Source organism: Tupaia chinensis, unplaced genomic scaffold (assembly GCF_000334495.1).
Source record: "Tupaia chinensis unplaced genomic scaffold, TupChi_1.0 Scaffold000147_1, whole genome shotgun sequence".
NCBI classification, from domain to species: Eukaryota; Metazoa; Chordata; class Mammalia; order Scandentia; family Tupaiidae; genus Tupaia; species Tupaia belangeri.
The window spans coordinates 7,321,314-7,347,418 of record NW_006159617.1 but is presented as its reverse complement, the minus strand read 5'-3'; the positions used below and the strand labels follow the sequence as shown (position 1 = coordinate 7,347,418).

At 44.9% G+C, this 26,105-nt stretch overlaps 1 protein-coding gene across 1 annotated transcript in view; it reads right to left on the bottom strand.

The window, feature by feature from the left end:
- GNA14 (G protein subunit alpha 14) overlaps positions 1 to 18,658 on the bottom strand; it is a 233,922-nt gene extending 215,264 nt beyond the window's left edge. Inside the window, exon 1 of the mRNA XM_006145488.2 lies at positions 18,470 to 18,658. Coding sequence (XP_006145550.1) covers positions 18,470 to 18,593 — 124 coding nt within the window. The 5' untranslated portion in view covers positions 18,594 to 18,658. The remainder of the gene's footprint in view (positions 1 to 18,469) is intronic.
- Positions 18,659 to 26,105: the final 7,447 nt, after the last annotated feature.

Below are 26,105 nucleotides of genomic sequence, written 5' to 3'. Positions count from 1 at the left end.
GATATTGAAGATGCATTCTGAGGACCAGCAGTTAGCATAATGGCTCTGTCACTGGACTCCCACGTAGTCGACCGCAATTCGCGTCCCGGACCCTGTGGCTTATACTTACACCTGGCACATGTACGTGCGTGCCCAAGATCCTGAGAGGAGAAGGGATTGTGGCGTGGCCATCCTCTCGGGGGGTGATTTTTTGCTTTCTGTCTCTCTTTCTGGTGATCACACACGCCTATAGCAAAAAACTCTCAAAAAAAAAAAAAAATAGATACATTCTGAAACTGAATAGCTGTTTCAGAATTGTTAGAAGATCGGTACAGAACAGTGTTGTAGGCAGATGGATCAGCATGTGCAGAGCCTAAGCAGGAACAGTTTGGCCCACTGAAAGTACTAAAAGAAGCTCCCATAGAGGCCGGAAAGAGGCACAGCAGTAACTCAATGTTTTCTGAGGCTGGTCCACAGGGAAGGCTCTAGTTTTGCATCCTGAGACCTCCCTGAGGACACCAGGCATGTGTGTGCCCATGAACCATGGTTAGCTGAAGCTGGGGGTGGATGGTGGCATTAATATTCTTCTGGGGAGGAATTCTCTAAGAGAAATGGATAAACTTGGGGGCAGGGGGACAGAAGAAGATCCTATGGCCAATCTGAGAGCTCATAGGAATGATGGCAGAGGGATCTGCAGGGGATAAATAAAGGGTCTTCCAGGCCATGTACAGTTTTTTAGATCTGCAGCCAAGAACAATACAAAGATATAGAAGGCAGTAAGCAGGAAAACAACAATCCAAATTACACACTTTTCATTTAATTAATTGAGTTTTTTTTTTTTTTCTATAGGGTGTGTGCTCTTTCTGGACATACAGAAAGCAAGAAATCACCCCTCAGGGGAAGGCCATGCTGCAATCCATTCTCCTCTTAGGATTTTGGACATGCACACACACACACCAGGCAAGAGTTTCAAGCCGCCAGGTTCGGGATTCAAACAAGAGTTGACAATGTGGAAGTACAGCACCTTAACCACTATGCCACCTGCTGGTTCCCATGTTTTCTTTTTTCAGGCTTTGCCATAGGATGCATACACTCACCAGAAAGAGACACAGTGGGGAAGTGAAAACTCACCCCCTAGAAGGGATGGCCACATCACAATCCTTTCTCCTTTCCTGGGATTGTGGGCACATAAGCCCAGTGTGGTTTTCAAGCTGCTGGGTCTGGGACTCAAACCAGGGTTGTTCATCTGAAAATCCAATGCCTTAACCACTATGCACCTGCTGCCTCCTCCCCCAAAAATTATACTTAAAAGGTCACCCTGCTGCAGGGCTAGGGAGTCACAAATGATGAAGTGATAAGAGATGCGGAGAGAGTTGAATGGCCACCAGGAGGACCAGGAGTGGGCACAGGAGAGTTGCGGCCCCTGGGTTAGCTTTGGTGCAATGTTTGGCTCTGAGAGAGAGCGGGTCCATGATTAAGAACACAGGCTCTCGAGTCAGCCTGCTTGGGTTCAAATATGGCTCCACCCCGGCTAGTGAACCTGGCCTGAGCACCTTAGTTTCCTCATCTCTAGGATGGAGCGAATAGTTCTAACCACAGGTCTATTTCTCACTGGATTTAGGGTGGAGTTGGGGTTAGCCTCCCTTCCTACCACTCAGTTGGCATTTCATGTAAACCGCTATAAGAAGCAAATCTGACAACCAGGAATATCATAAATTGCAGAGAAACTTTTAATTCTGCAAAATTCAAACCACTTCATAGTTGTTAACCATAAAGCTATTACAGTTATAAGGGCACGCACAACCTTTTGAGTAATACATCAAAGTACAAGGATCCACGCAAATGTGACTCGCCACTCATGGCTTCTCGTAATGACTCTTGCCAAGGCAACACACATACGTGCTTGCTCTTCCTCTGCCCACCAATGTGGTGCCTCAGGACAAATGCTGAAGGTCCCCTATATATCACCCATTAGACTCTGAAGACCTTTCCTCAAATTGTTGAGAGAGAGATGGCCACAAATTAAAGAAGTAGACCACCCCTTAGGTGGGTCAGTCCTAGGTGCTTCTCGAATGTCTGTGGAGAGGCTGACCTTCAAGCCTAGAGTGATAATCAGAGGCTGGTCATCCTGAGCTCTAGGCCAATATTGTGAAACAGATGTTCTCAAACTTGAGCATGATTCAGGATTACATGGAGGACTAATTAAAATACAGTTTGTTGACCCTACTCTAGAATTTCTTTTTTTTTTTTTTGGAGAGGTTTTTTGCTATAGGGCGCATGCGCTCGCCAGACAGACAGAGAGACAGAAAGCAAGAAATCACCCCCCAGGGGGGATGGTCACGCCACAATCCCTTCTCCTCCATTCTCCTCTCGGGATCTTGGGCATGCACGCACACGCGCCCGGTGTGAGTTTTAAGCCACCGGGTCCGGGACGCGAACCGCGGTCAACTACGTGGGAGTCCAGCGACATAGCCATTACGCTAACTGCTGGTTCCCACCCTACTCTAGAATTTCTGATTCAGAGAGCCATAACGGACTTACAGTTTATGTTTCTAAGAGGGTTCCAGGAGGTGCTGCTGACCCTGGGGACATACTTTGAGAACCATTGGTATAAAACATGCAATGACAGAAAGGGACAAGCCTCTGCATTCCCACCCAAACCTTTCACTTTACAAGTGAGAACCCTGGGGCTCAGAGGGAATGTCCTGTTCATGATCATATACCTAATAACTCGGAGCACCCCTACCCCCACCATAAACAGAAGCTCAGGTCTCCAGGGACTAAATGCATTGCTCATCTCTAATTCTAAGAGACAGTCACGCATCAGAGACCTGCTCCCTGAAGAGGGGCACCACCAGCAGGATTTCCCACTAGCTGGGAAGTCCATGGTAATTCCAGCATGCTCTCCTGCTGGCCTGAGCCAGACGCAATGGGAACCAGTTTTCAGAGATAGGGGTACAAGAGATAGAAAAGGTGTGTTTACTGTAGAAGTCTAGATGTTCTTAAGGTATTGATTTCTTGAGGGAAAAAAAAAATAGTTCCCATTAAGAAGGTAGGTCATGATCTAATCCAATTTCTCTGGGCTTTCGCTTTCAACTTTATAGTTTTATCTTATCTCTTCTCATTGCGCTTTGCAGTTAGTTTCTTTCTTGTTATTCCACAGTTCCAAGAATATTGTTCAGTCTCCTTTCCTTTGATTCTCCTTATAATAGGCTCTTTAAGCCTAAGAAGTACACAGTGGAAAGGGAGAGGACTGGCTGTCTGGTCACTGCAGCTCACAGCTGCCTGTACTTGAGTGGATCTGACTTACCTACCCTCACCCATAAGTTGCAGAGAAAAATTTAATTTTGCAAAATTTAAACCACAGATGGAATGAATTTCCAAATCCTATCAGCGATCCTACAAGTAATTTTAATTTTCTTAAATTAAAAAGAATTTTTGGGGGACCAGCAGATGGCATCCCAGTTATATTGCTGGACACCCACATGGCTGACTGTGGTTCTAGTTCCAGACCCAGTGACTTGAAACTCACGCCAGGCATGTGTGCATGCGTGCATGTCCAAGATCCTGGGAGGATACTTGAGGAGAAGAAGGGATTGCAGGGCATGGCCATCCCCTGGCGGGGGGACAATTTCTTGTTTTCCTTCTCACTATCTCTCTCTCTTTCTCCAGTGAGCACACGCGCCCTTGGGCAAAAACCTCTTAAAAAAAAAAAAAAAAAGAAAAAAAGAGGGACCAGCAATTGGCATCATAGCTAAGTTGCTGGAATCCCATGTAATCGAACATGGTTCGAGTCCCTGACTCAGTGGCTTAAGCTCACACCAAGCGTGTGTGCGTGTGTGCCCAAGATCCTAAGAGGAGAATAGAGGAGAAGGGATTGTGGCGTGGCCATCCCTCCTGGAGAGTGATTTCTCACTTTCTGTCTGTGTCTCTCTGTCCATCTGGCGAGCACACATGCCCTATAGCAAAAACCTCTCGAAAAAAAAGAATTTTTAATGTGTTCATTCTATTGCTAAAATTGTTTTTCTGATTAATACTGAGTATGTGGAGGAAGCATATTACATAGATGGTGCTTCTCTTCTGTGTTCATATTCTAGAAAACTTCAGATTTCTACTCTTGTTTTATATGAAAAGGTTTATTTAGAAAAAAATGAAACTAAGATTAATGAAATGTTTGGCCTAGTTTTGTAACTAAGTTACAACCAGACTCAGAACTATCATAAGTACTTGCTCTTTCTACATATAACATCACGTATTCACCAAAAAAATACATGATATTTTATGATCAACTGGCCTGCATCATTTCTGATTGGTCAGGTAGCATTCTGGCTTGTTGGTCATATGATATGCCATTCAGAAATTACTAGGACACTGTGCCAGCCACAGCATTGGCTCAGGGCCCCATAGAGCTCTCCTGGAGCTTAGAATCTAGTCAGGGGCAGACAGACTAACAAGTAAACAAATAAGAATTTCAGGTCACCTCCAAGAAAAGGAAACAAAACCACCACCCCAGCATGGTGGGGCACACACTGCTCGACAAGACACGGACCACATGGGAGGCCTAAGTTCAATTCCCAGGGCAACTGAAAGGCCATGTCTGGTGGCATGTGTCTCTAATCCCAGCAACTTGGGAGGCAGAGGCAGGAGGATCACAACACAGTAAGATTGTGTAATAAATAGAAAGAAAAAAGAAAGAAACAAAATCATAAGGGGGTAGACTAGCTAAGAGTAATGGTGCAAAAATGATTCTAGGCAGCATATTCAGGAAGTGCCTTGTAGAGAGATGATCTTGTGAGCAGAGATGTGGAGATAAGGAAGACACGACCACGTATTGTGGGAAAAGAAAACAGAACATTCTGGGCAGAAGAAAGAGTAAACTCAAAGGCCCAGCGGTAAAAAAAATAAAAATAGGTTGTGCTCAAAGAACAGGGGGGTGAATGTGCCCTCAGTAACAAAGAACCCAGCAGGGTGACGGTTCGTGCCTTCTAAGAGGTAGGTAGGCATTTTGGATTTATTCCGACTGTCAGTACACGACACTAAATTTACTTAAGGTAATAATACGATTTAGGTTTAAAACTAACCAGAGAAGGGCAGTGGACAGGGGAAAATCAGGAGGACATTATAATAATGTAGCAGGGCAGTGACAACCCAACTCAGGACTGCAGCTCCAGAAAAGGGAAGAAGTGGGAAGGTGAAGGGGGGCAGCAATAAAATGTGACCCTCTGCTATGCTGACCTGCAGGCCTGTGCCAGTAGACCCCCCCCACCCCCCCATGTGTGCTGGGCACATGGGTGAGCATGATCTGGAGCTGGCTGGGGGTGAATTGTGGCACCAAGACCCTGTTGGGGGAGCTGTCTGTCTCCTTGTCCCTTAGTCTGTCTCCCTGTTCTCATCTGTCTCCTTTATATCTGTCTCCTCTCCTTCTGTCACTCTGCCTTGCTGTCTCTCTTATGAAAGAAATCACCTTAATAAAAGAAAAAGTTTTAAAAAGAAAAAAATATATAGATGTGGTGAGATGAGAAATGTTTTAGTACCAGAAACAATCCTGGCAGACGGGTTATGGTTATGGGAGTCCTCTGGGGTAACGGGACACGTGTGTAAAACGTTCATATTTCTATATACAGACATTTATGGGGATATAAATATCCCTAAGGAAATGTTCATACCCCTTAATAAAGGCATGATTACAAAGCAAATCCAAAAAATTACCTGCAGTAATGCTAAATATGCCTTAATATTTAAGGACATCTGCTTCTTTTTCTTCTTGTACTTCGGTTGTCTGAAAGGTTATATTCAGAGTTTTCTTTGAGTTTGCATTTACCAATAGCAAAGGCTATATTTCTTTTCCCTGTATGGAAAGTCTTGCATTTCTATTGTTGAACTCTGTCATTGGGGGGGACCCAACAACTGAAAATCCATCTTTTGGGGAAAGAATTCTAAGAAAGGTAGGAGGAGGGCCAGCTGGTGGCATGGACGTTAAGGCACAGAGAACCCAGATGCTAACTCTGTAGTTTGAGTCCTGGACCTGGTGGCTTAAAAATCATGCTGGGCACGTGTGTGTGTGCATGCCTAAAATCCTGAGGGGAGAAGGGAGGAAAGGGGACTGTAGCTTGGCCATTTCTGCTGGGGGATGCTTTCTCATTTTCTCTCTCCCCTCTCTTTCTCCAGCAAGCACACACTCCATATAATAAAAAATAAATACATAGAAAGAAACATGGAGGCATCCTACCGTTTTCCCTATGGTGAAAATCTAAGGCATACAGAATTTTATTTAACAAGCCCTGGGAATAAATAGTATTGGCTATGTACCAAGCACTGCTCTAAACACTTTAAAAATAATGACTCACGGGACCAGCAGTTAGCGTAATGGCTATGTCGCTGGACTCCCACGTAGTTGACAGCGGTTCGAGTCCCGGACCCGGTGGCTTAAACTCACGCCAGGCGCGTGTGTGTGCGTGCCCAAGATCCCAAGAGAAGAATGGAGGAGAAGGGATTGCAGCATGGCCATCCCCTCTGGGGGTGATTTCTCGCTTTCTGTCTCTCTCTCTCTGTCTGGCGAGCGCACGCGCCCTACAGCAAAAACCTCTCCAAAAAAGAAATACATAAATAAATAATGACTCACTTAATTGAATTTTCATAATAGTCTCCACTGCACTGATTGGATTATTATTCCCATTGAACAGATAGTAAAACTAGTTAATAGACATTCAAGGATACATGCAGAAGAATCTAGAGTTTAAACCCACTAAGGCTGGTTCCAAAGAACATGCTTCTAACCATTGTGCCATACTGCCCTACCCAGCAACCTGGTGGCTAGGCACAGTAAATGCCGGGAGGCTTTGGAAAGTGACAGGGATGCAGCAAAGTAACCGGTGATCTGCAGAGCAGCAGTGACTGTCGGGGTCGGGGGAGGCGCTGCCAGGGCTCTTGGCAGCCTGGCCTGATCCCAGGGCCTGCGGGCAAGACTCCCTTGGATCCTGCCCTTTTGCTGAGCCTGTTTTCCAATTTCTATCGATTCTGTTTCCTGCTTCCCCTCCAATAAATTATTCTTCTGCTTAAATGGTCTGCAACCCAGAGCCCTGGCCAGCATGGCTAATTTGCTCATCAGCAGAAAGCCAATCATTCATAATGGAAGCCAAGGTTTCTGCAGACTCCTGCAGCCCCTTCTACCTTTAGGGCCCTGGGATTCCTGCTAGTTCACCTCCTTCCTCTGAGAGTCTGCACCTGGCTCCCTGGCACACAAGGACCCGTGGCTCAGGCCGTCCACACTGACATGACAGCCGTGTCTGTGATGCCTGACCCCTGGCGGGAACGAGTTGAGCCAGGAGTGCACACTGATTCCCCTCCAGGCTTAGGCTTGCACTGGGCTATGAAGGGCTGAACAGAGGGCGCAGAGCCGCACCCTGCAGCAAGGCTGTGCACTGAAGAAGGGCTCCCACACCCCAAATGCCCTGGCACAGCCTCTTCCCTCGTCTTTATTACTCAGATCTTTTAATGCCATGGGATGTCCTGGTGAGAATCCTCAAATAAGTTCCCTTTTTGTTTGAATTTCAACCTTTAACTTTAGTAACATAGTAGTTCTGCTCCAGTGATTCCCTGAAAAGCCCCCTCTGTGCTCCCCACATCCCTCCCTCCCTCCCTGCTGTCCCACACAGGGTGGTTCTGACGATGTATTTTCCCTTGTGATTCAGGTATCACAGGAAAAGAGAAGGCAAAAGATGATATAGACTAGAAAGCATATTTTAAATGAAAAAAATATATATATAGCCTTTGAGGTTTCAAACATCTTTTTTACACTGCTTTTTTTGCCATACTCCCACTGTCGGGTTTTCCTATTTTATGTCTACTCGCCGCTTAAGAGGCTTTAATAAGCCTCAAAAATTTCGTCCTTGAACAACACGCTTTAAAAATTGGTTCCCCAGGTACTTAGATACTGCTGATGGATTTGAATCAGTGGACTCGGTATCATCATTTCAAGTGCCTGTAAATTTTTTTTTTTAAAAGAATGAGGGATTTTCCGTTAAAAAATCTTGCAACCCCCCCCCCCCCAATTGGCCCATTCCTTAGCTGGAAAAGGGCGAGTACGAGATGAACCTGGAGTCTCTTGTTATGCCAGAAGGGAAGGAAGTGCTCAAAACAAAAACATCATGGAGTGTGTCACGGTGACACAAGACACAGAGGCTCACTTGAAGAGGGGATCACATTGCACGAATCCAGTACAGTGTGAACACCAAAATGTTTAAGAACAGTAGTGAAGTAAAAACCATCGTGGGAGAGAGAAAGCAGGAGCAACAGAGAGACCCTACAATCCCGGAGACAGAAGAACCAACAAGAGACACAAGCCAAGCTGCTGGGCTTGAGCTCAGGAGCAAGGACCCCTGTCTTGCCTGATTTGGGGGAGGATGGGCCCTCCAGCCCACACAGCACGCAAGTGCACTGCGGGACTCGGTCTACCACCTTACTCTCTGACAGTGCAACCTCCATCCACATCTGGAGCAATTAGGGTTGTGCGCACAAGAACCAAGCACCTGAAACTAGGAGTTTCTGAAGGAATTCTTTCTCCATAACTCCCTTGAGAGTAAAAGGAGAGAAATTCCCTCTGAATACCTAAATCCTAAATTCCTACTGTGAATTACACTCCCACCCATAGTAGAGGGGGGAAATTGGCACAGATCTTACGCATATCATAGAGAAGTGCAGGAGACACGGCTACAGAAACATACTCCAAAGAAGTAGGAAGAAGTGAGTCTCCCACCAGATGGCTAAAACTCAAAGCAGGGCCCTAAGATTCAGAAAATCAGGAAGTACCTCCTTCTCAAAGGATCATCACTCTTCACTATGCATAAATTATGAGAGACCGTAGAAATGTCGGAAAAATAATTCAGAATACTCATTGTAATAATACTCAACAATATACAACAGAAAACAGAGAACTAATTGTAGGAGATAAAAAACATTCTTCCAAGACATGATAGAAGAAGTGCATAAGGAGATAGACACATTGAAAAAAAAAATTGTGGAAAGAAAGAATACAGGGCAGATAATCAAATTTTCCTTTGAAGGTATCAAAAGCAGATTAGACCACACGGAAGAATCTCTGACCTTGAAGACAAAATCTCTGATTTAGTCCAAGCCAGTGAAAAGAATATAAAAACAACCATTTATAAGGAGGAAAATCCATGGGAAATACTGGGCACCATTATACAGCCAGATATTTGCATAACAAGTATTCCAGAATGCAAAGAAACAGGTAAAGACATAGAAAATATTTTTCATAATATATTAACTGAAAACTTTCCAAATTTAGAGAGGTGTGTGGACATCCAAATACAAGAAATACAAAGGACACCAAATAGCCAAAACATAAGAAGATCCTCTCCAAGGCATATCAAAGCCAAACTGGTCAAAATCAAAGACTAAGACAAAATTCTAAATATGTCAAGAGAGAAATACCAAGTTATTTACAGAGGTTACCCCATTAGACCAACATTGGATCTCTCAGTTGAAACAATGCAAGCAAAGAAAGAATGGGAAGACATATTTCAAACTCTGAAAGAAAATAGGTTTTGGCGAGAGTACTATATCCAGCAAGACTATCCTTCTAATGGGAAGGAGAAATAAAAGCATTCCCAGATAAACGAATGCTGAAAGAACTCACTAAATTGAAACTAGGTCTTCAGGAAATACTTGAGGAACTACTGTCTGTACCAGGAAAACGAAAGAGACAAATAAAAATAAAAGGACACGAAACAACTAGGATTAAAGGGTAAGGCCACACATTTGAAAATAACGCTGAATGTCGGGACAAAAATGTAGATTCCACAATTTTATGCACAAGCAGGTTTAGATACAGATTCACCAATTATTGGATAGATAGTTGTCTCCCCAGATTTCAATTTATGTATTTATTATAACCATTACTCACTATATAGGACTATATAATAAGGTCCAAAATGCTACAGTGGAGTCTTTTTTTGGGGCTGAATTAAAAAAAAAAAAAAAAGCTAAAATCAAGAACTTTGTAAAGCCTATAAATTACCAAATCATTGGCTTTACCATGTCTTCACATTTAAACATCTTTCCAATTGTTTTATCTTTGCTTTCTTGAGGACTTATTTCTTTATGCACAGTACACTATCATGATGCTACAAGAACTCAGTGTTCTTTTTCTCTCTCTCCCTAATGAACTACTGTTATGTAAAATTTTACCTATCTCTAACTGAATTGATGTTTGATACCCATGGATTTTTCAGATTATAAACTCTTATCTCCCACAGTCCTCTATATGGAAATTACAAATTATTCTTTGATTGGCTATGTTAAGATTATCTGTTCATTTATAAGGTTGATTGTCAATGTTTTTCTTTAGAACTGTACGTCACGGTAAAGAGCGTCTTAGACAATTCGGTACATACTTGTAGAATAACCTTTGGAGTCAGTCTTGAATGTTCACGGCATAATGTTAAATGTTGAAGGTGGTAAATAGGTTTACACCCCCAATTTGGTTATTATACACCATATACCTGCTTTTAAAGACTATTCTGTAACCTACAATTATGTGTAATGATTATATGTAAATCAAATTACAAAAATAGTTAAAAAAAAAGGGAAAATTAGAGATTCATTAATCCATATTATCCACAGATAATAAATAAGTGAACAAACAAATAAGGGTGAAGGGAAGGCTCTTGCCAGAGAATGTCAAATACCAGCCTGTATAAATGTGGAGAGTCCTGGAGTTGGAAAATCATTTTATAGCTACCATGTTCTAGACTGGACTCGGTAGGAATGATCAATGAGTGCTCAATCTAGAGGGACAGCTTGATGAAGAGCAGGGCATTTGCGTGATCTTAGAAAGCGCTTTCCACAAAACCATGATGCAATGTATAAAACAAGCAATGCCTTGACCAGATGATCAAATGTAAATCATCAATGAGGGACAAAAGGATGCAGCATATCTCTACATGTGACATCCCTGACAAGGGTACGTCACCTGTCCAGTATCTCAGCCATGAATGCATAGCTGGAATCTCCAATAGTAAGAAAATAAGACAAATCCCAAATGAAGAGCAGTCTAATTGAAAAGGGAGAGGAATCTGTATTCTTCAAAAATTCAATGTCACAAAAGCATGACAGTCTGTGGAAATGTTCCAGACGAAAGAAACTAAAAAGACATGAGACCCAAGTGCAGTCCCCAGGCCTACACTGGACCCTGTCCTGGAAATAAGGGACATGCCACTAAGGGCATTATTGCATCAATTAACAAAACTGGGATATGAATGATAGATTGGACACAAATATTGTATCAAGGTTAAATTTACTAAAGTTTCATAAGTGGACTGTCCTTATGCAAGAGAGTATCCCTATTTTAGAGAAAAACCTCAAAATATTTAGGGGTAAAGTCCACAATGCATATAACTTACCCTCAAACATTTCCCCAAAACGAAAATGAGCATTCAAATTAGAAAAAAAAAATGGGGTAACAAATTCAACAATAGGTGAATTGGGAAAAAGGTAGACCTGTGTCAAATTTGAATTATTGTTGTAAATTTTTTATACATTTGAAATTGTTTCCAAATATAAAGTTAAAATAAAGGGGCCAGCAGGTGGCATGGTGGATGGGGGCGCTGGACTCCCACATGGCCAACCACGGTTTGAGTCTCGGACCTGGTGGCTTGCTTTCTCACTTTCCCTCTCTAACTCTCTCTTTCTCTCTCTCTCTCTCTCTGTGTGTGTGTGTGTGTGTGTGTCTTTCTGGTCAAATTGAAAAATAAGATGAATGAATAAATACAAAAATTAAATTTAAAAAATTTTTTAAAAATTAAAAAAAATAAAGTTAAAATAGAAAAAAAAAAGAAAAAACAATTTGGGGTAAGGCATTGAATGCTAGGGGACTCGGAGTACCTTGTGGGATGATGGAAGATTGTTCTGGACTGAGATTGTGCCTGAATTTACAGCTTATATGACTTCACATATGTCAAAACACATCAAATTGCACATCTAAAATAGGCAACTTTTTTTTAATGGCAGTGTGTGTGTGCACATGCATGAGAACCATCCTCAACAGGGCTTCATCATGCCACGATCCCTTTCCTCAGCCCTCCAAGTCCTCAGGATCCTGGGTGCCCAGGTACACACGCACCTGCCTATTTTCAGGCAGAACCAGGGTCCAAACCCATGGTCTGTCATGTGGCCTGCAGCAGCAGTATATGTACTGGTCCAGTCCAGTACACTATGGACTATACCATCTAGGCTGGGCCTAAATGGGTGACTCTTTTGGTATGTAAATTATATATCAAGAGGGGCCAGCACATGACATGGTGGTTAAAGGTGCTGGACTCCCACATGGCCGACCATGGTTCGAGTCCCAGACTTGGTGGCTTACTTTCTCACTTTACCTCTCACTCTGTCCTTCTCTGGTCAAATTAAAAATAAAGTTAAATAATTCTTTTAAAAAATTATTCATCAAGAAAACTTATTTAAAAGGGTAAAAGTCTTTTTTTCTTTCAAAAGTCCATTTTTTTTTATTCATTTAAATTCAAAAGAAGTGAGGGTATTTGCCTCTTGAAACACTTCAAGGAACTGCTGTGCTGTGGATGGACACAGGCTGTCTGGTGGGTCTGGTGTAGTCCAGCCAGGATGGACATAAACCACAGCCAAAGGCACATTATTCCCCTACTGGAGCACACTATGGTTTAAAAAATAAATAGAAAGGTATTTTCATATTCGGTTGTCAGGAAAGTCATGATGCGCTTTTGCATAGAAAAGTGGAAAAATACACCATGACTTTTCCGACAACCTATTATTAACTATTTTATAGTGAACGTAATACTCATGTTAACAGTTCAAGTGAAACAAAAACTCAGTGAAATACTGGCTCAGAGGGGTCCTTCATATTATCCCAGATTCTGGCAATATTACTTACTGTCCTCAGAAACATCCCTGGGTAGCTGGGGAGAGCTGTATAACCCTCCTATGGGGACCCTTCCCATATTTCAAGACCCATCAGATGACCCCTCCTCCATGCTCACTTCTCACACTGTCTGAATCATCTCCAAGTGTGTGAAAATGTATGACAATCTTCCTCCAACTCAACCTGAGGGCCTGATTCCCTGCACTGAGCACTGGGCCCAGCACAGAGAGGAGTCTGTTGGATAGAACTCAGCTAAGTTGAATGAACATTGGCATATTTACCATTTCACTCATTTTCTTCTTCACAGAGAAGACAATTTCTGTCACTTTCCACCTGGAAACTCACACTTGCTGTGCTATCTCCTCATAGCTTTCTCATTCGGGCAGATGACAGCTAGTTCTGAAACGGAATTTTTTTATATTTGATCCAATAAAACCTTTTGGGACCAGATTTTCTACTCTTTGGAAGAATTAAAATAAATAAAAAAGATTTTCTACTCTCTGAATAGGAAAAGAGACTTTAAAATTAGTTTATGGATCAGAAAACTCTTTGGGAAACTCAAAGCAAAATATTTCTCTTAAAGTACAATCAGGACAATTTAGACAAACTGCTATACAACTTGTCAGCCAAAACTGAAAAGTGACTTCACCAATGTCTGGAAATAACCCAGAAATGCAGCAATGATAATGACACGTAGCACTCACTGCCAAAGAAGTTAGTTCACAATTAAGCAACTTCCAAGCCAGGGTTTGAACCCAAGCAGTCAGGCCTAATAATCTGTACTTTTTTTGTTTGTTTGTTTTGGGTTGTTTTTTTTGGGGGGGGGCGGTGGAGGGTTGCTATAGGGCACATGTGCTTGCCAGAGAGACAGAGAGATAGAAGGCAAGAAATCACCCCCGGGAGGATGGCCACACTGCAATCCCTTCTCTTCAATTCTCTTCTTGGGATCTTGGGCACGCATACACACACGCCTGGCGTGAGTTTAAGCCACTGGGTCCGGGACTCGAACCACAGTTGGCTACATGGGAGTCCAGTGACATAGTCATTACACCAACTGCTGGTCCCAATAATCTGTACTTTTAACCCTACACCAGCAGTGTGGTCTGGATGTCTTCCTGCTAAAATTCCTGTGTTGAAGTCCCAGTCACCAATACTTGACAATACTTTAGAATGTAACTATTTGGTGATAAGGTAAAAGAGGCGATCAAGAGCGACCTGATGTAGGACCAGCACACGGCATAATGGTTACATTACTGGACGCCCACGTAGTTGACCAGGTTCAGTTTAAAACTCACGCTGGGCACATGTGCATGCATGTCCAAAATCCCAAGAGGAGAATGGAGGAGAAGGGATTGTGCTGTGGTCATCCCCTCAGTGGGTGATTTACTTCCTGTCTCTGTTTGGTGAGTGTGCATGTCCTGATTGGCCTGCCCTGGTGGTGAGGTTGGTAGCAAAACTGAACTTCAGTGCTGGAAGTCACATGGCTGACTGTAAGTTCAGATCCCCTGGTGGGCAAAAACAAACAAACAAAATACCAGGTAGGTAGGTAGGTGGATACATACCAGGGATTGTGGCATGATGAAACCTTATCAAGAGTACCTCTTTATTTTTCTGGTGTGTAAGCACGTACTCTATCACAAACCAGAATGAACAAACTTTAAAAAGATAAAGCTCTTAAAGCAGGGCCCTAACCCAAGAGGACTGGTGTCCTAAGAACAGTGGACACCACAGGTAGCACATACAGAGGCTGGTCAATGAGGACAAGCAAGAAGGCCACTGTCTGTTAGCCACGGAGAGGCCTCAGGATAAACAAGACTTGCCAACGCCTTGCCCTTGGACTTGCAGCCTCCAAAACCATGAAAACAATACATCTCTGTTGTTTAGGCTTCCCAGTCTGATATTTTGTTGAGGCAGCTTTAGCAAACAAATACAACCAGCATAAATTAAATCTCAACTCCCCTTCCTTCCAGAGAGTTCTAAGGTGAGGTCTGTATTCAAAAATGAAGTCATCAGCATCTCTGGAGACACACAATTAAGGAACATTTCACCCAACCTCGCTTAACACTAAAATTCAATAAGAGATCACATTGTCCCTGTTATTGTCCGAACATTTTCTTTTTACACTCGTAAGAGGACCGAGGGTACAATAAGAACTCCTTTTTGCCCTACTTTTATCCAAGGAACTGATAAGGACCTCCTTTGTACTAAAATCCACCGTCTCCTTTCTCTTCCTCATCTCCTCTCCTAAGGAGGCATCACACCGACATCTTGCAATTACTAGCCTTAACCAGGAAACCGCTTTCGTCTTTCCCTGCTACACACCCATATTTTGTTTGCTTGTTTGTTTTAATTTGCTATAGGGCATACATCTGAGAAAGAGAAATTACCCCATAAGGGTTCATGCTGCAATCCCTTCTTCATTCTCCTTTCAGGATTTTGGCCATACACACACGCATACGCCTGGCATGTTTTTCAGGTCATCAGGTCTGGGACTTGAACCACACTGTCAGCCATGTGGGATCCAGCCACCATGCCACCATCTGGCCCTCATTCCTGTTTTTATTAAGCACGAATAAGATACTGCTCCATTGAATGCACATCAGAAAAACTTTATCATTTTGCTGCAGAAGTATGCTTCACTGTGAAAGAGTCGGGGGCTTTTGGGGTCATTCCAGGCTCCCCACAAACTCCCATTTGTAAAGTGGAGTTTTCACCTGAAGCCTCTGAGCAGATGGCCTAGTCTGTCCACCACGGAGACACACACGAGGACTCCCCCACATACTGTACATTTCCAGACTCTTCCACAACCAGCACAGGGTTGCCCCTTTAGGCACTCCTTGGGGCTCAGGTTGCTCTCTGTAGCCCCAGGCTGGGTTTTTCACTCAAACTGCATGACTTCAGATGAAACAGTAAATACCCTTCCCAGATTCCCATATCTAAGTTATTGTCGCTCCCTTTACCTTGAGAAGATATGGAATTGCGCCCCACTCTCATAGAGACGGAAAGAAAGCAGAGATTTTAAGTCTCTTCTTGAGGTTCTGGACAAAGCTCTATGTGGTTTGGATTTTTTTTTTGGGGGGGTCATGGGGGCATGTGCACTCAACCAGAGAGACAGGTAGAAGGAAAGTGAGAAATCACGCCCCTCCCCCTATGGAGGATGTTCGTGCTGCAATCCCTTTTCTGGGAATTTTGGACACTCATGATTTTCAAAGTCATGGGGTCTGGGATGCAAACTGCAGTCAGCCACATGGGAGTCCAGCCCCTTAGCCACCATACCACCTGCTGGACTCAGTAACTGTATTTTTAACAGGAAAGATGTCACTGTGACGATGTGCTAGTCATAGCTTGGCACAATGAAAATAGAGGTCCTGGAAGATCGGAAGTAGGAAGAGGGTTGGGGTGAGTGGTAGGGGAGATGGAGAAGGCACTCCGGTTACCTGGATCAAATAGGACTTTGAGAGCCAAGAGTCTACCTACCAACCTTTCTCTGCTAGTTTTAATGTAAACAAGCATTTCACGTCAAACAGTTGTTACCAATACAGTACAATTCAACTTAGGGCATGATTTTTCATACAGTGCCAGCCTTTGTCAAGTTCTTGGTAAATTCTAGACACTATAATTCAGACAGCGACACAAATCAAAATATTTCAAAATAAAATAGCATTTAGCCTGCCCTTGCCAAGAGAAAATACGCATTAAAGCCAGGTCTGCCCCTATCACTCAGGAGGCGGGGGTAAAAGTGCAAGTGAAGACCACAGAATTACTTCATAGAGTGTTCATCAAGATCGCAAACTGTCTCATCGTCTCCCGTAATCCTCCTCCACTGACAAAGGTGGCTTTAGGACAGCTTGGGGAGTCAGGCACAATTCTGAACTCTCAGGCCCTCAAAGTTCTGGGCCAGACAAGGAAGAGTAGCCACTGATGGCCCCCTGCCCTTCCCCACCCAGAAGCCATTCTTTTGGGGGGCTGGGGCCCTTGAACACAAAAGAGGACTTCCTCACATACTGTATATTTCCAGATTCTTCCACAACCAGCACAGGGTTGCCCCTTTAGGTATTTCTTGGGGATCAGGTTTGCTAGCTCTCTCTCTACTGGGGCCATTTGGACAGGGAATTCCACCTAATCCTGGGGAGGGAGCAGTGTGGACTCTCATCCAGCCCCCTGGAGCAGCTGATGCCTAGCCCTGTAGGAAGTGGCACAGCCCAGGGAAGGCCAGACCCCCCTCCCTGCCAACACACACACACTTCAAACCCAGAGAAGTCCAAGGAGTTTCCTTTGCCTGGGTCTTAAACTCTATTTTAAGTGAACTAGATTGACTTTTCTTTCCTTGAAGCTTTCTGGGAGGGTAGGGTGGTTTAAGAGAGAATTCCTGTCTGGGAGGAATGAACAAAAAAAAAGTTACAATACTTGTGGTTATTTATTTATTTTTTGAGAAGTTTTTTGCTTAGGGTGCGTGCGCTGGCCAGACAGACAGAGAGAGTCAGAGACAGAAAGCAAGAAATCACCTCCCAGGGGGGATGGTCATGCCGCAATCCCTCCTCCTCCATTCTCCTCCAGGGATCTTGGGCATGCACGCACACTCGCCTGGCGTGGAGTTTTAAGCCACCGGGTCCGGACGCGAACCGCGGTCGACTACGTGGGAGTTCAGCGACATAGCCATTACGCTAACTGCTGGTTCTCAATACTTGTGGTTATTTAAAAAAACTAATCTACAGTTTTTCCTCAAACAGCCGACTGGCTGTACAGTGTTATCTGCAGAAGTCAGACGCGGTGAGATCCTTGCTCTGTGGCATAAACCTTTTTCTTTCCGTGTTGAGACAGGGATGGCCTTACCTAGACCTCTGCAGAGAGGTCAGAAAGCCTGAAGGAAAACTAGCAGAGGCATCTGGGTAGCAAAGTGGGGGCCCTAGGACTCAGCACAGGCCGGGTGAGGCTGGGCAAGGAGGATTGGGTCTGCTGCAAACACCCAGGCCCCCTGTGAGTCAGAAGAGTGGCCAAGGCTCTTCCTCATAAATGAGTTGTCTGCTTTGCCTCTTCTCAATCAGGGGAAGTTCGTCTACACTCTCGGCCTCCATTTTGACTTCGCTAGAATGGGGAGATCACCTGCCCATATCACCAGTGCTAATGCCCACGAGAAATTTGTACGGGCAGCCCGGGATCATTGCTTAATGAACTTCATTCAGAACCAAAAGCATGCAGGGTTCAAGCTGTGGATCGGACAGCTCTCCTCCAGCGACTCCAACATCCAAGCTGGGGTTCTGCAGAAGCTGTACCGGGGAAAGGGGGTCGGGCAAGGAGCTCGTGGGTGGGGGTTGGACGGGGCTTTAGGGAGAAGGGCAAACGGGAACAGATGGGGGAAGGCGAACTACAGGTTGTGTTATTTCCCTGCCCAGTTTTAGGGTAAGGGAAGCCGGAGTCTTCGTATGGCCCCCAGCTGGAAGTGCAAAGGACAGGCTCATAAGGCCCCAAGTTGCTCACGGTCGCGAGCCCGCGTGGGCGGACCCTGCGCTGCACCCCGCATAGGGGCCGAGAGGGGAATACCCCGGGTGGCGGGGGTCGAACAGACGCGCCACTCACCTAGCAGCAGCAGCTTGAGCTCGCGGCGCGCATCCTTCTTGTCCCGGCGGAGCTGCCGCTCGATCTCGGCGCTGATGCGCTGAGACTCTTTCTCCTCTGCCGACAGGCAGCAGCAGCCGGCCATGGTGCTCGTAGCGCCCGACGGAGGGACGCGACCCTGAGCGCCCGCTCCTCCGCACCGCTGCCCTCCCCCCCCCCCCCGCTCCCCCCCCCGCCAGTCTGTGACCGGCGGTGGTTTGGAGAACACACCTCAGCCGATTTGAGTTTGGGAGTAAGAGGCCTGAATCTCGCGCTCAGTCCTTCCTCGAGGGTGAGCTTTGAGCCGAATCTGGAGCGCCGGGACTGCTCAAGTGCTCCCCGAATCCGGACTCGGCCAGCTCCACGGTCGTTCTAGGGAGAAGAGCGAACAGAGAGGTTGGGAGCGTTGCTGGCAGCGGGAAGACGCGCACGCTCCGTGGCACAAGGGCCGGACGCCCAGTCAGTGGGCGCAGCCCCTGCGTAAAAATGTTGGGGCGTCGGTGACCGGAAGACCGTGGAATGTCCCGGGCGGTTGGAGGCAAAGGACCTGGCTGGCCCTTGCTTGGAAAGTTCCGAAACCCTCAGCAGTGACCGCAGACTCAGACCGAGGGGAAAGGTTCCTGCTGGCGTTTGTGGCTCTAAGTGGCAGGAGGAGGCGGGGCATCTTGAACCTACAGCCCTGGTGCCAGCCCGGAGTTGGCCTTCAAGGCACTTCGAGCCACTGGAGCCTGCTGGGGTGGGAGGGGGCGGGGCAGTAAAGGTTGGCGAGCAGGGAAATGGGCGAGCAGAGCCCGGGAGCCTGGGATGTCCAGGAGCAGCCCGCACACCTGCCTCCCCGGGTGTGGCGTCCCAGCCGGGAAGTGGCCGCCTGCCCAGGTCGCAGTAACCAGGGCGCTCTGGCAGCGGGCTCTCTGTGGGCCAGATCCCGGTGCCGACAGGTGAGGGGGCTTTGTCAACCCACAGCCTCAGTGGAGACTGCGGCGCCCGCAGGTCACAAGAGGAGTGGCGTGGAGCCGCCGACCGTCTGCCGCGGGACACACGCGAAGCCCGGCGGGCTGAGCTCTCCACCCCGACTTGCAGTTGAGGTTTGCACGCCAGCCTCACCGCCACACCCACGCCGGGTTCCTCGACGGGCTCCTTCCGCTTCCTGGGCGCCCTAGCGAAGCTCAGGCTTGGCCAAAGACTCTGTCAGCTCGGCCGTCTGCCTGCAAAGTGTGGCTGAGCCTGAGCCATCTGGCTCGGACTGGGAAGGCAGCCGCCACCGGGCTCAGTTATAAAAGCTCAAGAGCGGAGGGTAAATATCCTCCCGGCCCTTCCTACACCACCACACGAGGGGCCTGGGGAAAGGGGGAATGGAAAACAGCTGGCAGCTTTGCATTTTATAATGCAAAAGACTCTTGCTTAGTGGAAAGGGCTGACACGTTCTCTTGGCACCAGCTGGCAAGTTCCTTGCCCCAGCCCTGAAGCCTGACAGCCGCTTTACACAGGTGTGTCCCTTCGGCCTCTTCGTCAGGCTCCTGGGACATCGGGATCATGTTTGAGCAGCCAATAATGGATCTTAAAAAAATCAAAAAGTAACTCTTTATACTTGGATGGCACAATGGAATGCAGATCACAACATCTGATTTCTATCTGTGTAGATTTTGAGGCTGAAAGGAAACCAAGAAGAGAAGGTTAGGTGGAGGAGGGGAATCCTGTCCAACCGGCATGGATGTTCTTTTCCTTCACTTCTGCAAGTGGCGCCATGTAAACGCTTGCTGGTGTTAGACAATTAGCTAATGCTTCCTCTATTAAGAGCAGACACAAGTGCCTTTCCTGTGACTACCACATATTTTATCCATTCAAACAGGCGCATATTGAATAGAGTGGTACGGAGAAGTTGCAGGCATCGTGATCTTATCAGGCTGCAAGGTCTCATTTTAAAGTTTAAGAAATGTACATGAATCAAGCATTAAAACCAAATGTGCATGCATTCTTAAATGCCTGACTCTTAATTTGTTTTTCGGTTCTTTTTTGTTGTTGTTATTGGCAGACATAAACTGATAGTAATAGTGACCCCTACAGGAAAACTGCTGGACATTTCTATGTTGATCCTTAGCCATTTAGTCAAACTGGCCCTTTCCCTCTTAGCTCTTACAGATTCATTTACAACTTGAGAGGAAGACCTGTTGGCTTCTCAAACTGACTGTTGTATTATAATGATTCATATCAAATGATTAAAGCTAGGGCAAACTGAAGTCCAGGTTAACTAGGATAACTGACCTGTTAGGTCAGAAGTTGCTAAGATTTCAAAAAAGTTATGAAATGTAACTTTTTTTTCCGAGAGGTTTTTGCTATAGGGCGTGTGCGCTCGCCAGACAGACAGAGAGACAGAAAGCGAGAAATCACCCCCCAGAGGAGATGGCCACACCGCAATCCCTTCACCGTTCTCCTCTTGGGATCTTGGGCACACATGCACACGCGCCGGGTGTGAGTTTTAAGCCACCGGGTCCGGGACGCGAACCGTGGTCGACTACATGGAAGTCCAGCGACATAGCCATTATGCTAACTGCTGGTCCCCCATGAAATGTAACTTTTTAGAAAGATTGATTTTTGCTATCTATTGAGATTTTTGAGAGATTTTTGCTATAGGGTGCATGCACTTGCCAAAGAGACTGAGAGATAGAAAGTGAGAAACCACGCCCTACCCCCCCCCCGGCAATGGTCTTGCTGCAGTCCCTTCTCCTGTATTCTCTTATCAGGATGTGGGGCACGCATGCGCCTGGCGTGGGTTTTAAGCTGCTGAGTCTGGGACTTAAAACATCAGCTATGTTGAGAGCCCAGTAACGCAACCGTTATGCCATCTGCTGGTTCCATGAAACAAATTGATGATGGTAAATCTGCACATCTGGTCACCTTGGCAGCATGTATCAGAAGATGTTAAAACTAGCATAAACTGGAACAGCAGGTAGTATGGAAGTGAAGGAATTAGATTCCATATGGCTGACTGCAGTTCGAGTCCCAGACCAGCTGCTTGAAAAACACACTGGGCCTGTGTACATGCATACCCAAAATTCCAAGAGGAGAATGAAGGATAAGGAGAAACAGCATAGCTATCCCCCTGGCAGGTAATTTCTCACTTTCTCTCTCACTCTCTTTCTCTGTCTCTCTCCCTGGTAAGTGCAAGTGCCCTATAGAAAAATAATAATAAACCTAAAGTTGTTACTGAACCTTAGTAGCTAGGGAGAAGTGTAAAACTGGGTTATCACAGGTCATTTACTTTTACACTTCCATGTTTACTTATCTCTATTTTCCTTACCTTTAGAATCTGGGAACTAGGATTAGAATAATTTTTAAGTTGTGATGGGGCCAGCAGGTGGCATGGTGGTTAAAGATGCTAGACTCCCACATGGCTGACTGCGGTTTGAGTCTCAGACCTGGAGGCTTAAAAAAGCAAAACATACAGAAAACAAGAAATGGAAGATCATTTGCTGACAATAACATGTTTGTTGATGTGCTTGATTGAGACAATATACAGTGTACTCTGGATGGAAAATCTCATTATGTATGCTATAATGATGTACAGTGAATGAATGCAAATAAATTGGAAAAAAAAATTAAAAAAAAAAGAGAATGTCTGTTTTTCTAAATTATTCCCCAAATGCTGCAATTCCATTTTTTTCCTTTTGCAGATTAGAACGTAGACTGGACATGAGTTTCAGATGCCTGCCAAGTGCTGGGTTCTAAGGATGAGCTAATCGTCTGGCATTCTCCTAAACGTCTATTCATTCCATGCCGGCGCCTGTACTAGGATTCAGATAATAAGGTAAATCCTGACTTTAGGTAAAGCTACACAGTCTAGTAGACAGAAGTGAAACTGAGACCCTGAAATCTGCACCTACCCCTTCCTGCTTCCTCCCAAAGAGGGAGGGAATGCATGGAGTCACCTGAGTGGCTTTTTAGAGCTTGCAGGTGGGCATAGAGGATCCTTCAAGAGCGTCTCCCTTCAGCGCAGCTGCACTTCCATCTCTCTCTCAGAGCTCTGGACAAATGTAGCTAATGTGTTCTCCCCGTCCCCGACCTCCATGCCTTGGGACAAGCTATTCCCTCTTCTAGAATGCCACCTGTCATCCCAAAGTTAGATCATTTCTTCTGTTTCTTAAAGAATTATTCATTTAATTTTATTTATCATTATTATTATTTCTTAATTTGCTACAGTGCACATGCACTCACCAGACAGAGGAAGTGAGAAAAGAAAGCTAGCTACCACGTCCAGGATTCAAATCCTGGTCAACCAGGTGGGAGTCCAGCTTCTTAACCACTGTACTGCCGGCTGGCCCCAGATCATTTTTTTAACTTCATTAACTATTATTATTATTATTATTTTCCAATTTGATCAGAGAGAGAGAAAGTGAGAAAGCAAGCCACCAGGTCCAGGAGTTGAACTGTGGCCGGCCATGTGGGAGTCCAGTACCCTTAACCACCATGCTACCTGCCGGCCCCCTAGATCATTTCTTTTTTAAACACACCTCTTCTGAGAAACCATCTCCACCCTTTGTCTGTTAGACTCATCTTTTTTTTCTTGGATAGGTGTTTGCTATAGGCCGTGTGCACTCGCCAGAAAGACAGAGAGAGAGAGACAGAAAGCGAGAAATCACGCCCCAGGGGGGATGGCCACGCTGCAATCCCTTCTCCTCCATTCTCCTCTCGGGATCTTGGGCACGCACACACACGCGCCCGGCGTGAGTTTAGGCCACCGGGTCCGGGACTTGAACCGTGGTAGACTACATGGGAGTCCAGCGACATAGCCATTACACTAACTGCTGGTCCCTATTAGACTCATCTTTTGCTGCTGCATGAACACCTCTTCAGCAACTCACCTGGGCACTCCTGTGAGCTTCCTCTCTTAATTCATAAGTTATTAACCACTGGTAGAGTTTTTCTTGTTCATATTGACATTCTTAAATTGGCAAATTTTACTTGACAGAATAAAAATCAGAAACAAGAATTAGTCTTAGGTGAGAGAAAAGAAGGTTCTGGAGGTAGAAGACAGTGACAAACCAATAAGCAAGTCCACAGTGATTGAAGGAGGGACTTGGGAAGAGCTTACGTGTGAGCTGTCTCCAACTCACCAGTTGCCCTCTTAGAATGACTGCCCTCCTAATTCTGAACTCCAAGAACATGTGCGAGTAGGGGGCTGGAAAAATGCTGCTAGCTTTTCCAAATATATCATCTTAGAATTTTAACAAGTAACGTAGAGTGAAAATAGGACCTTGATGAAGTTCACAAAGCCACAATAGCAGGAATACTAACCTACTTCAAACTGCAGTTGTGATTCATTCCTGGGGTGGTGACCAGTATTATACTTTTAAAGAAATAGAATAAAATATAAAGTGTCAGAAAATGCTGTATGTATTATCATTTTATAAAACTTTCGTTTTAGCTGTGTACATGAGTATCAACTCTTAAGCAGATTAGTCATGGATGCTTGTCTCTATTCCGGATGGGTTGGTCCAAGTGACCTCACATTTTCTAATTCGTTTTTCTGAGTCCAGCATGTTCCCAATTTGGGATTCAATTTCCTGAGTCTATTCTCTAAAATGATTTGAGTCCTTTCCCCCTTTCACTCTTATCTCCCTCTGCCCCATCGTCTGTTTGATGGGTGAGTGTTGATAGGGTAATGCTGGATATTTAGCTGAATAGGTACTAATGGTAGCTGGTGCCTGGTTGTACTCAACATCTATTTTTCTCAGGCAATCAGCATGTCAACCTGTTGCTCCACCGTATTTTCTGCCAGAAGACCAGAAACTGTTCATTATAAGACTTCTACTGAAAAGGCTAGAATTTTAGACAATGAAGTCTGCCTTTAAATACACATGACAGTGAGGAGGCTGGAATCACTATTGTTTGTTTTCGAATCTGACTTTTCATGGGAGTTGGAGATCTCAAGAATTCAAGAAATAAAAATCTTTCAGATGAGAAGTTTAGAGATTTTTATTTTGCTTGTTTTCTTTTTTTTTTTTCCTCTTTTTTTGGAGAGGTTTTTGCTATAGGGCAGGTGCACTCGCCAGACAGACAGAGAGAGACAGAGAGACAGAAAGCAAGAAATCACCCCCCAGGGGGGATGATCACGCCACAATCCCTTCTCCTCTGTTCTCCTCTCGGGATCTTGGGCACGCACGCACATGCGCCCAGCGTGAGTTTTAAGCTACCGGGTCCGGGACGCGAACCACGGTTGACTACATGGGAGTCCAGCGACATAGCCATTACACTAACTGCTGGTCCTGTTTTCTTTTTCTTTTGATCTAAATTCTTCTATCCCCTTACATCACTCTCCTTCCAAATAAACAAAAGTTAACAACCTATTGTAACATGTAATCTTTTCTATTATGCTCCGATAATCATATATAAATATAAATACACTGTTAGATATACAATGGGTCTTCAAAAAGCTCATGAAAATGTATAGTATGAAAAAACTATGCATAGATTTCAAACATTTTTGCAACTAAGTAAACTCATGTTTTAATTCCCTTTTCCCACAGACTTTAGAAATCCTCTGTATACAAACATGCACAGTGGGAGTTTGTCGTCCTCAATAGGTTTTGCTTTGTTTTGTTTTTCAGTTTACTGTAGGGTGCATGTCACAATCCCTTCTCCATTCTCCTCCTGAAATCTTAGGCACACACGCACATGCACCTGATGTGATTTTCAAGCCAACAGGTCTGGGACTTATACCATGGTTTGCCATGAGCTAGTCCACTACACTATCTGCTGGCCCCTATTATTATTATTATTGTTTTAAAATATGTTCTAGGGCATTCGTGCTCATAAGACAGAAAGAGGGGGAGGGACCAGCAGTTAGCATAATGGCTATCTCGCTGAACTCCCATGTAGTTGACCACGGTTCGAGTCCCAGACCTGGTGGTTTAAACTCATGCTGGGTGCGTGTGTGTGCATGCCCAAGATCTCAAGAGGAGAATGGAGAAAGGATTGCAACGTGGCCATCCGCCCTGAGTGGCTGATTTCTCCCTTTCTATCTCTGTGTTTCTCTCTGTCTCTCCAGGCAAGCACCTGCACCCTACAGCAAAAAACTCTCCAAAAAATAAATTAATTAATTAATTAATTAATTTTAAAAAGAGAGAGATGGGGAGAGCGAAAGAGAGAAAGCAAGTTTCCAGGTCTGGGACTCAAACCACAGTTGGCCATGTGAGAGTCCAGAGCCTCAACCACCACTCCATGTGCTAGCCTTGAATGGCATTCTCTTTTATTTTCAGTTCAGGGTCATTAAAAACAAAGCTGCACTGGGAGTAGTGGTGTGCAGGGGAGGCTCAGACAGGAAGACCAGGACATAGTGAGACCCTGTCTCAAAAAGAAAAGCAACAAACAAGCAAACTAAACAATGAAGCTGTAACAGCATCTTTGTATATAAATCTCTGTGCACTAGTGCTTTTATTTGTCTGAAATATATTCCCAGGAAAGAGATTGCTGAGTTGAAGAATCACACATTTTTCATTTTAATAGATGCGGCCACATTCCTTCCAAAAAGACTAAAACAAGTCTCATTTTTGTCAAAGATATGGGGACCCATCTCCCTGTATCCCCATCAGCAATAAATATTATTGCTCATCAGGTTTTG